This window comes from Manis pentadactyla, chromosome 1, assembly GCF_030020395.1.
Source record: "Manis pentadactyla isolate mManPen7 chromosome 1, mManPen7.hap1, whole genome shotgun sequence".
Taxonomy (NCBI): Eukaryota; Metazoa; Chordata; class Mammalia; order Pholidota; family Manidae; genus Manis; species Manis pentadactyla.
In genome coordinates, this window is record NC_080019.1 from 24,492,823 (window position 1) to 24,507,079 (window position 14,257).

The 14,257-nt window shown below is 48.2% G+C and overlaps 1 protein-coding gene across 4 annotated transcripts in view; it reads left to right on the forward strand.

The window, feature by feature from the left end:
• FHDC1 (FH2 domain containing 1) overlaps nt 1–13,822 on the forward strand; it is a 39,461-nt gene extending 25,639 nt beyond the window's left edge. For all 4 annotated transcript variants that reach the window (XM_036887792.2, XM_036887794.2, XM_036887791.2 and 1 more), the window contains exons 9-12: nt 1,899–1,969; nt 4,044–4,161; nt 7,471–7,635; nt 9,658–13,822. In XM_036887792.2, coding sequence (XP_036743687.2) covers nt 1,899–1,969; nt 4,044–4,161; nt 7,471–7,635; nt 9,658–11,598 — 2,295 coding nt within the window. In that variant the 3' untranslated portion in view covers nt 11,599–13,822. The remainder of the gene's footprint in view (nt 1–1,898; nt 1,970–4,043; nt 4,162–7,470; nt 7,636–9,657) is intronic.
• Nucleotides 13,823–14,257: the final 435 nt, after the last annotated feature.

The following is a 14,257-nucleotide window of genomic DNA, read 5'->3' on the forward strand; positions in this document are numbered from 1 at the left end:
TGGGACTGGAGGCAAGTGGTTGGGTCAGGTGAGTGAGGCAGAGGTCAGAGTTGAAGCCAGGTTAAATATTCAAATCCTGAAGCTGGGGGATTTGGATTTCAAGTTTGGATTTAGATTTAGCAATGCAGAGCCAACAGACTTCGTGGGCAGCATAATGGCATGACCAGGTTTGTTTGTTTCTAGGAAAAGAAGGTAATATGGATGGGTTGGAGTGGAGAGAGAATGAGCAATAGGCATACCTCTTGGTGGCAGTTGGCTGTCTAATTGCTTGGTGGCAGTTGAGAATTACAGTAACGGCCATAGGGATGAGAGTGGAGGCCTGGGTGAGGAAACATTTCTGATGAACTGACTAGATCTATGACCAGTTCAGTGCCAACAGTGAGGGAGTATGAGCAAGTGACAAAAGCACTTCTGTTTTGCCCCGTCTGACTGGGGGTCTGAGTGCTTGCCGCTGGCACAGGGTTTGGGGCCCCAACCCTGTCCATCACTTTCAGTTTGGACTGGGCCTATGTGATGCCAAAATAACTACAGTACACCTTTGAACAACTCGGGGTCAGGGACTCTGACCCCCAAGCAATTGCAAACCCATGTACAGTTTTTGACTCCTTAAAAACTTAGCTAATAGCCTATGGTTGACTGTAAGCCTTGCTGATAATATAAACTATCTATTAGCACATTTTGTGTGTTACACGTATTATATGTGGTATTCTTACAATTATGCAAGTTAAAGAAAAAATGTTTTTCTTAATTGTCACATGTCCAAAAAATTTTCCAGTGTATTTATTGAAAAAAATCTGCGTGTAAGTGGACCTGGGCAGGGCAAACCCATGTTCAAGTGTTAGCTACAGTCACAAGGTGGAAAGTCAGCCAAGGACAGTTGTCTCTGCTGTTCCGTTGTCTCAAATGAAGAATCGTACTGAATTGTTTTTCCCTCTTTGGATCACGGCGTCACTTTGACAGCCGTCACGCGGCCGGCATGGCTCCGGCCTGGGGAGGAAGCCTGCTCATGCATGTTTCCCATGTGGGCAGGGAGATTTTAACTTGTCCTTTATTAGCTGTACTTTATCAGACAGGTGGCTTAAGCCTTAAGACCCCCAATTTCTTCATAAGGGTGGTGATACTCCCCTCAAAACCGGGTAACTGAGAGCGCTGAGGGAGATAATTCTGTAAAGTGCATGGCTCAGTGTTCAACATGCAGTAAGCTCTTGATGAATAGGACGCACTGTTATACTGTATTCTTCCAAAGACAGGGGATATGTCAACTCAGGACTCACTGAAAGTTAGTTTTCAGGACATTAAAACCAGACAGTGTGCTCCTCACCCCACGGGCCTTGCAGGTAGTCACCTGGCAGCCTTTCCAGACCCGTGTATCAGGGGCTCTGTGTAGCTTGGCCCTCCCATGTGAGGAAGTTTCCCAAGTTGGTAATTGCTTCCTTCATAGCTACTTTCCTTGTGCCCTCTGAACAGGAAGAATCCAAACATCTCCGTGGCTTGTGCACCTTCTGATTAAACTCAGTTTGCAAACTGGTTTAACAGCTGAAGGTATCTCGGTCGTTTAAAGGCACACTCATGGGTCTGGGAGGTATTTAAGCAGGAATATATTGGATTCTCTGAGAAACAATGGGCCCTGGTAAGCCGCCACCCTTTTCCTTTGAGTTTTCATGCACATGAATTGTATTTCACGTCAGGATCAGTTGCTCTGGGGAGTTAAATGTATCTTGAGAGTAGGGCAGTTCCGGTAAATCTTACTAAGAATATCAGAGTTCATGTTGCAGTGAATTGCTTTGGATGTATTAAGCATAAAAATAGGAACTCATTTTAATATTCTTTTAAGCCCTGAGAAAATTGTCTCCTTCAGTTTGTCCACATAGTGAGAGGAACGTCTGTTTTTGTTCCAGGAAGCCCAAAAGAAAGACGCCATTCTTCTAGACTTTTCTGAAAACTTGCACCATGTTCAGGAGGCTGCTAGGTAAGCAACAAAGATGGAAAGTGAATTGTAAGAATTCAAGGGTTTTTTTTTTTACTACCTTATGAAAACTAATGAATATTTTATAATTTTTGGATTCAAGTTTGAACTTAAAAAAGTTTTGTCTTGTTGAACTTGCAGACCTCTGTAAGTGTGCTTACAGAGATGTTTGTACATCTTTGGAATTTGGGTGTTTGAAAAACTAATCTTTATTTTCAGTTCAAAAAACCCTACTGCACTCTATTCTACTAAGTATCATCAGTGTTAAAAAAAAATACGGATTAAGAACTTCAAATCCCTCTACACCCAAAAGATAGAGCTCTAACCACACAGTCTGTTATCTTGGGAGTTGGTGTATATCAGACAACCTTCCAGGACCATACATCACTGTTTCCTTTTAGAATCTAACACGGTACATTTATTTGCTATTGCATTAGAAGTTGGAACTATACCAAAGCTGTGAAAGGACTTTGTTTTAAATTAGTCCCTCAGCTTTACAGAGAAAATATCTACCAAACATCAAGGTCTGTTGGCATCACTTTGATTCTGATCCTAGTACAGATGTGTGTTTTAATGTAGCTGTAATCTGTGTATACATGTCATTTTGAGTTCTTTGTTTTTAAATTTACATACTTGTGCATCCAATAGTAGATGTTTTATAATTAGCCTTTTGGGAAAAAAGTCCTGACTTTGTGGCGTTTGATGATTTCCATGGTGTAAATACTGCTACCGTGGCTGATTTTAAAGTTACCAACGTGGTGTTACCAAATGTGGAATTGGGAGGAGACACCCATACCCTTAGGCCCCACCTGGGATCTGCTCCAACACTCTACTCCATGCATCAACCTAGCTCATGTCATATACTTATTATCTGAGTGACTGTATCCAGTTAGGACAGCTGTGAACCATATGCACAAATGTAGAAAACATAGCTTTTCAAGCCAAGCCCTGTTATTGGCCAGTATCTCAATGTTACTGACTATGAACATCTAACTACAGATCACATGTCTTGCCCAAAACGCAATTATCAGTCCTAGGGTGTGAATAGTTCATATTTACAGATCACCAGATTATTCTTCCAAAAGAATGAGCATCTTACAAGGTATAAACTGTTTGGGCTTTGAATTACTAAATTTGTACAGGAATATTTTTTCCTCCAACTAGTACAGAAAGATCTATATATATATACACATATATATAAAACCATTACATTTTGGAGCTGCCATTTCTGGTCAGAGTTAGCTGGGGAAGTTTAGCTAGATATTATTTTGGGATAAACCTATTTAGTAAAATATGTTTATTTGAAATGGAAGATGAAGTACAAACAGAGCCTAGATGAATGCCAGTGACCAGTGAAGATGGGAAACTTTATTGCATAAAGCAAAGGTAGAGTTGGCAAGGGAATGAGGTTAGCATCCTAATTTATGAATTTGCTAATTGAATTCCACCTGGATTTAAATTTCACCTATGCTCCTTACCTGGTGGCAAAACCACATGCATCTCTACTACTGAACTTGATTTGATGTATTTAACAAAAGCCTTGCAATCGGTCCTACCATTTCTTTGCAGAATTGTTAGCTGTGTATTCGTTCTCTCTAAAACATAGAGTGCTCACTCTGGCTGACTGTGGCAAGCCACATGGAGTGGGCTTAGTAACTCCTTACCCTGAATGTCGGGATCATCAACATACGCTGCCTTGCTTTGCATGAGTTAGAGGATTTGTATCTGTGTTTATTGGCTAGAGGAGGGTGGAAGTATCTGAGTCTTGCTGGCTTTTAGTCTTGAATGCTTATTGCATAAAAGTGTTCAGATCTTGTCTGTGAATAGCTTTGCAAGTTCCATGGTTTTGGTGGGAACAAGGTCCCTGCAGGCTCTCTTTGAACCAGTGTGTGTCTTTAGGAAAACATTGGCTCTTAAAAAAAACACAGGAAGGAACTTTAAATGCAGGAGTAAGTAAATGTAATCGTAGTAACTCTTCCCTTCTGTCTGTAGGGTTGACCAACAGTCTTGTTCAGTGTACCCACATGACACATGGCTTCCCCATGCCAACTGCCTACTTTCCCCTTTCTTCTTTTAGATTATCTCTGGATAACACGGAGGCGGAATTGCACTCGCTGTTTGTCAGGACAAGATCGCTACAGGAAAACATCCAGCGGGATGGTGAACTTTGTCAGCAGATGCAAGACTTTCTTCAGGTTTGTGGGTGATTGAGCTCAGACCTTCTGATTTCATCCTCCAGCCAGATTTGCATGGGTGTGTTTGCGGAAGCAGCAAGCTCCCATTCATACTCCCCCTGCCGAGTCAGTAAAAGGAACTTTATATTTCAGGGCCCATTCTTTGCTGGGTGGGTTTTTCAGCAGAGGACATTAGGGGCTGGGCCTCTGTTTATCCCTGCTCATTTTGCATGATTGCACCAACACCAGACCGAGCTGGGATCAGCTTATGCTGCTTATCCACCCTTGGCAACTTATGCCTGGCCGCTCAAGGTTTAGTTCTAGACCATGGTGTAGGAGTTCCTGTCTCCTAATCAAACTTTTGGACAACACAGGCCCATAGAAGTCATAAAGACACCTGAGAATTTGGGCTGTTGTTCCTTCCCTTGTTTTAATTGAAGAAACAAGCTTGGTTTTGGCATGTTTTATAATGACAGCAGGAGCACAGGATCGCCGTGCTGATCAACACCCAAAGTACATCAGCCCCACAGGGTGTGTCAGGAGCTGCTCCAAATAACATCAACAGAAAACAGCAGAGTGGACTTGTGACTCACTAATCACATAGTCTGACGTACTTCTTTTATCTTCCTTATTTTAAAAAAAAGTGGTACCTTTTTAATGCTTTCCATCTTCAGCAAAGGGGTGTACTACCTTAAATGTCAGTGCTTTGAGACTCGAGAGGTAGAATGTGTGTGGCAAGCTGCCCTGGGCACTGGGAAGGAACAGTGGGCTCCGAACGTCGTACCCACCTAAGCCTTTAGTCATTCACTGGTGCTCCAGCTACGTCAAATACTGTGAGTGCCGATCAGCACATGTTTTGTTTGGCTCTGCTGGGAGCTTATTTTTATTATTAAATATATTTTTTGTATTTTCTTTCAAATGTAACCTAACTCCAATTTTCCCTTTCAAGTGCACAAATTTTTCTCAAAGTGAAACAACAAAGTAAGTGCCACCACTAACAGGAAGAAGGAAATCACTAAGCAGTCAGCACATTCAGACAAATGAAACAAATCCAGCAATTTAGAGAAAAAGGCCCATCGCACATCAAGATGAGACTCCTGGATATCTCATTCCCCAGTCCTTATATGAAATATTAGTATCTTATGCCAAATAGTAGCACAGAAAGGCTTCTGTTGAAAAGCAGCTCTATGTTAGCTGCTGCTCTAACCTGCTCTTCAAAGGCTACCTCATTTTAACCAGAAAGAAACATGGCAGTCATTTTTATCTTGTTAATAAAAAGCTCCACACAGTTATTTTTTTTTCTTTTTTAAATTCAATCTTTTAAAATAGGGGATATATAATTTTTTAAGGTAGGTTAGGGTTAGGCCACAGAGGGCTCTGAATGCCAGTCTGAAAACTTTGGCTTGTGCTATAAGCTAAGGGGAACTCCTGAAGGTTTCTGAGCAGGAAAATGACAGGAATGCAGTTGTGCAGATTTGTGTCAGGATTTTGGCCCTTTGGTGAGAAATACCGAGTAAATTGGTTTGGGATTTTGGTCCATAGCAGACAAGTTAGAGATGGGAAGTTGAATTTGAAGCCGTACTGCTGTCATCAATCACACTTGGCCAGTATAGCTTTGGATTTTTTCATTTGTGGCCCTAATTGTGTAGAAAACTCACTCTTGGCAGATAACTCTGGGCTCAGTGATTTTTCAGGTCTATAGTCACATGTCTCACTTGCCCAAGTCCTAAGGCTGACACGGAGCATTTAAGTTCCCCCTTCCTGGCGTCCCGTTGGTCCCCACGCCATCTAATGATGAGCCATACAAGGTGGTGATAAACTCCCGTGTAGATTCTTGTCAAGAGTCCTGTTTTTCTGCAGTTGAGCTGTTCTTGGCTGGAATCCCCTTTTTCCCCTATGGAAGAATGACAGGCAAAGATTTATCCTTAGTTAATACCTTTCCCTCCATAAGAAAACTACAGCGTGAATGCACACACACTGCCTCGGGCTCCTGAGTCAGATGGTTACTTTCTCTGGTATTTGGTTTCCTAAATAGTTTTGGTTTCTTACTACCTCTTGAATGTTTGGTGTAAGAAAAGGGCTTTTAAGGGGGAAAATGTGTTGGAGTGGGAGGGATGTGAAGAGTCTGCTTGGAATTTCTCTTTAGGTTCTGGAACTCACCGAGCGTGTTCAAGCAGGATCCCCTTCCTTGAGGTGGGGCCACCTAGTGCTTCACCACTCCCTAGGCCTGCCCCCCACTCAAAAACAAGTTTCTTAAATATAAGGCTTTTTAAAAACATGATGTATGTGATTTATAGATGAATATGCTTTACATATATTCCTTCTTCGTATGAGCCTTGTTCCCCAGTGAAAAAGCAACATGAGATTCCAGGGTGACCCCAAATATCCAGTCTGCTTAGGGCTGTGGCTCCTCAGGCCTGCTGCCTCATTTCAGTTCAACATTAAATGTCACTGAAATACTGGTCAGAGAAGGTGTGTTTGTGCCCCCGATAGATCCCCGTTCTGAAAGGGTTGGGAGCTCATTGGAGAAAAGCAAGCTTCTTTCATGTCCATTTCTACCTGAACCTGTTAGGGGCCTTGGAGTTTGTCCTAGAAGAATTAGGAGAAAATGAAGGAAATAAGATGGATTGGTATAGGGCAGTAATTGGTAACCATGAGTACTCATCAGAATCTCCTGGGGGAATTTTAATAAAATATTAATGGTAGGTCCACCCAAACCTACTGAATTGCACAACTAGAGTGCAGGCATGGACTGTAGGCAGAGCTTCTCAGCTCACTTGGATGAGCACCCCCGGGGTAAGAAGCCCTGGCCAGGGCATTTGTCGAGGCACCGGGGTGTCAGTCCTGTGGGCGTAACCTGGCCTGATACAGATCGTTTGGGAGTAAGTTGAAACTCTGTCTCCACAGGACAGCTTGTCAGGACCACCAGGGGCCCTAATGTGAACTCTTGGCCTGTACAAGGCTCAGTTTTAAAGAAATGAAGAGCAGGAGCAGAATGGGTTTTACTTAATAAAACCAACATACATCTGTCACCTTTTCAGTGACATTAGAGGTAGACATTGTGTCTGTGGCATTCTACAAGTTAAAGCTTCTCAGTCTCTGTGGGTGATGCCAGGCCTCACACAGGAGTTCACCTGGCTTCCCCAAAGTTTTGTTTGTGTTGAATTATTTTCCTCTTGGCTCCGAGTGCATAGGACTTGCAATAAACCGTCCTTTTCTGAGACCTGAAATTGAACCTGGGAGCATGTCTTCCCTGAGCCCTGGACAGGAGGCTGAGCGCCTCATCAGCCAGCTGTGTTCCTCAGCATGTCCTTGTTTGTCTTCCCGCAGTTCGCTGTGGAAAAGCTGACAGAACTGGAGCACTGGAAACAAGAGCTCCAGGAGGAAGCCCACACCCTTATAGATTTTTTCTGCGAAGACAAAGAAACCATGAAATTGGATGAATGCCTTCAGATATTTAGAGACTTTTGTATCAGATTCAACAAAGCAGTGACGGTATGGCTGATGGCATCTCTGTTTTCTGAGTTGTATAGATTTTTATTTTGCTTCTTCCAGACCCAGCCCTCTGCCTATGGCAGAAAGATGGTTCAGCATTTCTGCTGTTTCAAGAAAGTCTGGCCCGGGCAGTGTTGTTAAGCTCTCGGTTAGGATTAATGAGAAGTGGTTCTGCCGTCCCAGCCCGAAGCGCTTCTGTATCATCGAGAGTCTAGCATTTGGCTGCCTCCCCTACTTTGCTGCTCACACCAACACTCGCTTTGATACCCTAAAAGCACTGTGTTAGTCAAGTTTACTTTCCATGATCGCCTTGATATTATAAGGGCTCTTTAAGGATCCTGAATCTCTCAGCCCCTGGCCAGGAGAGAATTCCCTCTTTCAAAGTTGCTGTGCAGTGGTGGGGAGGCCATCTCTCACCTGCTTTGAGCACCATAGCCATGGCCAGGGTGTTGGCCCCATGGGACTCATGTTGTCCGCAACCAGAGCAGACTTTGAAATCCTCAAATATTTAGGGAGCCTGCTGCTGCTTAAGCATAGCAGCTACATTTCTTCCCTTTCAAACTCCAATTTTAGTGATTTCCTGAGTTCAGTGCAGAAGCCAGAAAACTCTGGGTTGCTTAGCTTTGCAAACAAAACTTTCATCTGTCAATTAAAAACAAAACATCCCTTTGTTTCAAGTGGTGATGAGGAATGAAGTACCCCCTCCTTTCTCTATCCAGCTAAGAGAAAAGAAGCTAAATCTGTGGCCACATTTCCTCTCCCCTTTCCGAGCAGTGAGCTCAGCAGGGGGAAGTGGTGGTGGATAGTAGAGGCCAAACTGGCTTTTCCTGAGGTCCTCGTTCCCAGTCAGGATTCTCTAGGCTGCCAGGCCACCTGTGTGATGCTCTCAGCCCAGCTGTTCAGAGAGCCAGGAGCTGTCCCACCCCCACTACAGGCAGCCTTGAAAGGAGAAGGCCTGAGAGACCAGGGGACGGCGGGAAGGCTGAAGCCAGGGCTGCAGGAGAAGCAGAGGGCCCAAGGGTCCCCAGGGTCTCCAGCCAGAGCCAAAGCCTCACAGAAACTTGGAAGGGAAAATCTACTGTTTAAGGAAGTTGATTTTCAAGTAAGAAGTGCTAATAGTGAGAACAGATTTGGGTTGTGAGAACCACACATTTATGTGACACAAATATATTTGTTTGAAGTGCACACACAGACGGTAAAGTGTGCTGGGCTTTGTGCGCTTGTTCCGGTTCAGTTGTGTTGGGGAGGACTGGGTATGTGGGGCAGGGTGAAAGGCAGAAGGATTTGTAAAGCAAATTCTCTTCTCTGATTGTGGGAAGGGGTGGGGCATGAGGGACAGAGCCACCGTGGCCTTACTGGTGTTTATTTACCAGAGAGCATTCAAAGAACAGAGATTGAAAGGCCTCTTAATATCTTGTGTGTACATTTAAGCATCTAAGCCATCGTTACATATAGGTAGAATGTGTTGCCCATGAGCGAGGGTGTGTATGTGTGTGTGTGTGTGTGTGTGTGTGTGTGTGTAGATGTATACATACAACACAGAAGTACAAATTTAGGCTCCCATAGTATTTAGTATTTAACATTTATTATTTAGTATTTAACAACCAAGTATTTTTCTCTCTGCGATCACCTAAACAACACTTTCCAGGAGCCCCTTTCTGTCTTGCCCCACTTAAAAACAAAACTGGGTTTCCCAGAAGTTGAGGCCATGAGCACATGGGGAATCACATCCCACACTGAGGGGACAATGCCTCAACTGGAAAGCTGGGGTTGGCCCGGAGATCTGATGACAACCGTAGCTAACTTAAAGGGGCCAGGGCAAATGCTCTCCTCGGGTCAGATCCCCAAGTAGCTTTGGGAGAACCTAGTGTTACCCACACGTGCGTGTACACACACACGCCCATGACCCAGGTCTTTCCTCCATGCATGTGTCTCTCGGGGTCTCAGGACAGGTGGCTCTGGAATTGCACATGGGCCCCATGTGTCTAATGCATCTTGGGCTTCTCTCTACCCCTCCTTCAGGACAACCACCACCGGGAGGTGCAGGAGCGGAGGCAGCTGCAGCGGCTGGAGCTGCTGGAGCAGAAGCGGCGTTCCTGGGCGACTGGGGAGCTTGGGGGATTCGGCCGGAGCAGCAGTGAGAATGACGTGGAGCTGCTGAGCAAGAAGGGCGCGGAGGACCTGCCCCCTTTCCTGCACCCCAGGCCCTTCAGCCCCTCCTACCGACCCCCCAACACTCGCCGCTCCCGCCTCTCCCTGGGCACCTCCGCCGACCGGGAGCTGCTGACCTTCCTGGAAAGCTCCGCCGGCAGCCAGGAGGAGCCCGACAAGTTCAACAGCTTGCCACGGAGCAGCCCCTGGCAGGCCTGGCCCTCGGCAGCCGGAACGGAGCCTGGAGAGCCGAGGGAGCAGGACTCCAACCGCACACACAGACCTCCGGCCTTGGGGGGCCAGGAGGAAGGCCCCGACCCACCCTCAGCTTGGCCCCTCGCAGCCCCGCGGCCTGAGGAACCTGCGTCCGGCTGCGCCCGAGCGAGGCGCGGTGGGGTCGGCGTCCTCCGGAAGAGGCATAGCGAGCCTGTGGGCCTGGGTCCCACCCGGTCCCCGCCGCTCTCGCCATTGGCTCTGGGGATTAGGGAGCACGAGCTGGTGACTGGGCTGGCCCAGTTCGACCTCCGGGGCCCCAAGGGCCCAGAGGAGAAGCCCGGGCTGACCCTGAATGACTTCAGCCCTGGGGAGCCGGCGTCCCTTGGGGCCGGCGACGGCAAGCTGAGGCCTGTGGGGGGCGAGGGGGCGGCCCCCGACAGCGGCGCAGCTCCAGCATCTGCGGGCAGCAGCGACCCTGAGAGCAAAGATCCTGGGCCCCTGTTCTACATGTCGGACGCCACCGACTGCTCGCTGACCCTGGACTGCTCCGAGGGCACCGACTCCAGACCTGGAGAGGGGGCCCGGGGGCCCGGGACCGGAGGGGACGTCTCCGTGCCCTCTGAGACGGGCGGCAGCCAGGTGCCCTCCGCCCCTGCTCGCAGCCCCACCGGGAAGACGCCCGCCCCCAGCCCCAGGAAGAGCCAGCCCAGCTGCAAGGGCGGCCTTCCCAGGGACAGACCCACCAAAGGGAAGGACACGATGGCGCCGAAGAGAAACCCCCCCAGAGAGGCGGCCCCGGGGGTCCCCCGGCCCGGCGGCATCCCGCGGGGCCCCAGGCCGGTGCGGACGCTGTCGCCGTCGGAGAGCGAGATCATGCGCAGAGTCGTGCCTATCTCGCGCGCCCGCAGGGCCTCCGCCGTCTGGAGGCGCCCCCCGCGCGACGCCCCCGGCGGCCCCGACGCGCCGTGGCCGCGCCGCAGCTCAGCGGCGGGCGCCTCGGACCCGTCGCCCAAGAGCCCCGCGGCGGCCGAGGAGCAGGGCCTGGCGCGGGTGAGCGGGCCGAGCGGCGGCGCGCGTCTGGGCAGAGAGGTGGCGCCGCCGCCCAGGGCCTCCCCCAGGAAGCCGAGCGCCAAGCCCCTCCGGAATGTCCCCAGGCAGAAGCCCGAAGAAAACAAGATCTGCCGCGCCAGCACCCAGGGCCCCGAGAACCCCGAGGAGGAGCCCAAGCCCCCGCCGGCCCCCCGCGCCCCGCCGCCTGTGCCCAACTTCGCCCGAAACACGGTGGCCTCCTCGTCGCGGTGCACGAGAACGGATTCCCCTCCTGTGGCCAAAGCGCCCGGCCTCACGCGGACGGCCTCGCAGCGGCAGCTGCGGATGAAGGGCAGCCCTGAGGACGTCACCCCCAAGGACAGCAGCACCCTGCGCCGGACCAGCAGTGCCCGGGCCCCCAGAAAGTACCCAGACCCTGCCGAGGGCCCCCGTGCCAACGCAGAGGCCCCCCAGAAGGGCCGAGGGACTGCGGGGAGGGCCTCCTTCAGGCTGAAACACTCAAATCAAACCACGCTCGGGAAAATGCTCACTCCCCTGCGGAAGTGATGGGTGCCCTCTCTCACCTCCTGGGCTTCAGGTGGTGAGGACTGAGTTCCGTAAGGGCCAGCCCCGCATGTCTGTGTACCACTTACAGTAGTTCACTGGTGCCACCTGCTAACGCTCCTGGCACTGAAGGTACAGTCCCACAGGTCGGGGGACTGCCGCCTGCTGCGTGGACCCTGCTGTGGAGCCCTGCCAGGACACACATCCAGTACTGTGATGGGCCGGCACCCCCGCACGCACCCCTCCCCAAAGCAGAGACCCCCACGAAAGACTCAGACGTGTGAGATGGCATTCTTACATAACGAGTGAAAAAAAGAATTGGCCAGTTTTTATATGTCAGAGACTTATTTTTTAATATTATAAAAATTAAGTGTTGTTTTAGGTGGTTTCCTTTTGCAAAAAGAAATGCCTCCCCGGGGTAAAAAAAGCAACTGAAATAAACCCTTAATAGGAAGATATTTTTATCTTCTTGTGTTCCCTGGCCTCAGGGTTCCACCTGCCCACACACCATCCACTGCTGGTGACTGGACTTCCCGGCAGGCCCTTGGTGTTCTGTGATTGGCAGGCCTCCTGGAAGACTTTCTGCCTAGCTCATCTCTCCTAGAGTGACTTTGGGTGAGGCTTTGCATGTGAGCAGGAGGAAAGGCGAGACTGGCCAATGGAAATTGGATGCTCCCATGTATTCAGGGCAAGCACCATGGGCAGTGCCTCCTTGGCAGATGGGTGGCAGCCCCTGGGATCTTCCAGAATTTAGAAGTGCCATATTGAATGGAAAGGCATCAGGGGCTGTTCAGTTGAGCACATCTTGCCTGCTCCATGTTTTCCCATTTCTGTATCTGTTATAAAACTGAGTGAAGGCTGCTATGACTTGTGTTCACTCTAGTTACAGGGAAGGATAAGCCCTTCTTTCTCCCAGCCCTCCTCTCCCAGCCCTTCTTTGCTAATGTGACCTGGAGCCTGGAAGGTCTCTGTCTTGTTTCTCTCTTTCAGTGATGATACTTTTTAATGTTGACATCTGTTCTTTGGTGCAATGGTTTTTAAGTCCAAAGAAAACCAAATCAAGTTTTGAAAAACAGACCAAAAAAAGGAAATTGCTTTCAGAAGAATTTATATCACCAGGAAAATTTTGAAGAAAAGTCAGGCTTCATTCAAAAGAAAGGGGAAAACATGTATTATTTATACCCAGTGTCCATTCCATTACTTCTCTCAGAGACTAATTGGGAATTAGGGAAATTCTTGAAATAATGCTTTTTTTCACTTTTGGTCACTTGTTAGTGAAACCTTGCTTTAGATTCAGCAGAGGTGGACAGATTTCAGCAAATACAGTGTATTTGTGATGAATCTATGTGGTTGATGTTACAGTCTCCCTTCTACAGAATGCTGCCTTCCATCCAAATTAGAAACTCTGAGCTCCCATAAGTCAGCTAAATCGAAATGGTCAGCTTTGTTATTGAAGGAGCAGGGCACCAGGCCACAAAACCTCTTGTAAAAATAACCCTGTGTAGGTGTTTCCAGGACTCCACAAAGATGGTCATGGGAATCCTGCACTGTTTTTCACCATCTCAACAAGCCTAAGAAAGCATATATTTAACCTTACAGACAACAGAGTTCAAAACAGGCCCCATTGGTGGGTGGAAATGGGTGAAAAGAGGTTAAAAATTAGGATAATGGCAGGGTCAGGACCCCTGGGTGGGCCCTGGGAACTGGGTTCCCAGTCCCTGCTCCATTGCAGATACTTAAGCAGGTGCCTCCCTCTCCCTAAGCCTCTGTTTCCCGGTCGGCAGAAGTGGGGGCATGGCCTCAGTGATGGTTTGCAAGGGTCCTTCTAGTTCCAGAAGTTTGAGCCACCAAACAACCAAGGACCCGTCTGCCCTGGAATCAGCTTCTCCAAGCCAACCTCCAGCATCTCTACAGCAGAGGCTTCACATTAAAGGCTTGGAAGAAAGCACCTTCAGAACATGCTGTTGCTTTGAAATCTAATAAGCTGAGTTTCTTGGGAAGTTTTACTTAGCCCTGTGGACAACTTACGTGTATGCATCTGTGTAAGCAGGTGGTCATTTATTACCTTTTATTGGTAGTAAGCTTTGAAAAATAATTTAAGTATATAATGGAGAAATGTAAATAGGTTTCTATATAAATTTGTTTCAGATGAACTGAATGTATTTAAAGGTCCATTTATATGTCCTTTTATCTAACATGTAGTTAAATAAAGTTCCTGTTTATGGGAGTTGTGTTTTATTCTCAACTTACTCTGTGTGTGTGTGTGAGACCCTGGCAGGACAAGTACATAATTTCCTGCACAGAGAGCAGGTGGGATGCAGGAGGCACAGGAGGGTTGGCATACAGCAGTCTTGTATTCAAAAGGCTCAAGAGCCAAAATGAGGCTGTTCATGTTGCTTTTTGGTAGCATAAAACCTGCAATTAACTGAGGGCCTTGGGAGGGGTACTTGTGCCAGACCTGTGGGAATGCAAGCATGCATCTGACACGCAGGCCCTCGATGGAATGTTCAGCACCTTGAACACTCTTACGTTACTCCATGTTTGGGGCCCAGCTTTGTGTAATCTCTGTGGGGCTGGCAAGTCTGGATCTGCTCCTGTGTGTGTGCTCATGTGTTTTGGCGCAGGACACTATTGGGAAATCACAGCTCACCACTTAGGCTGC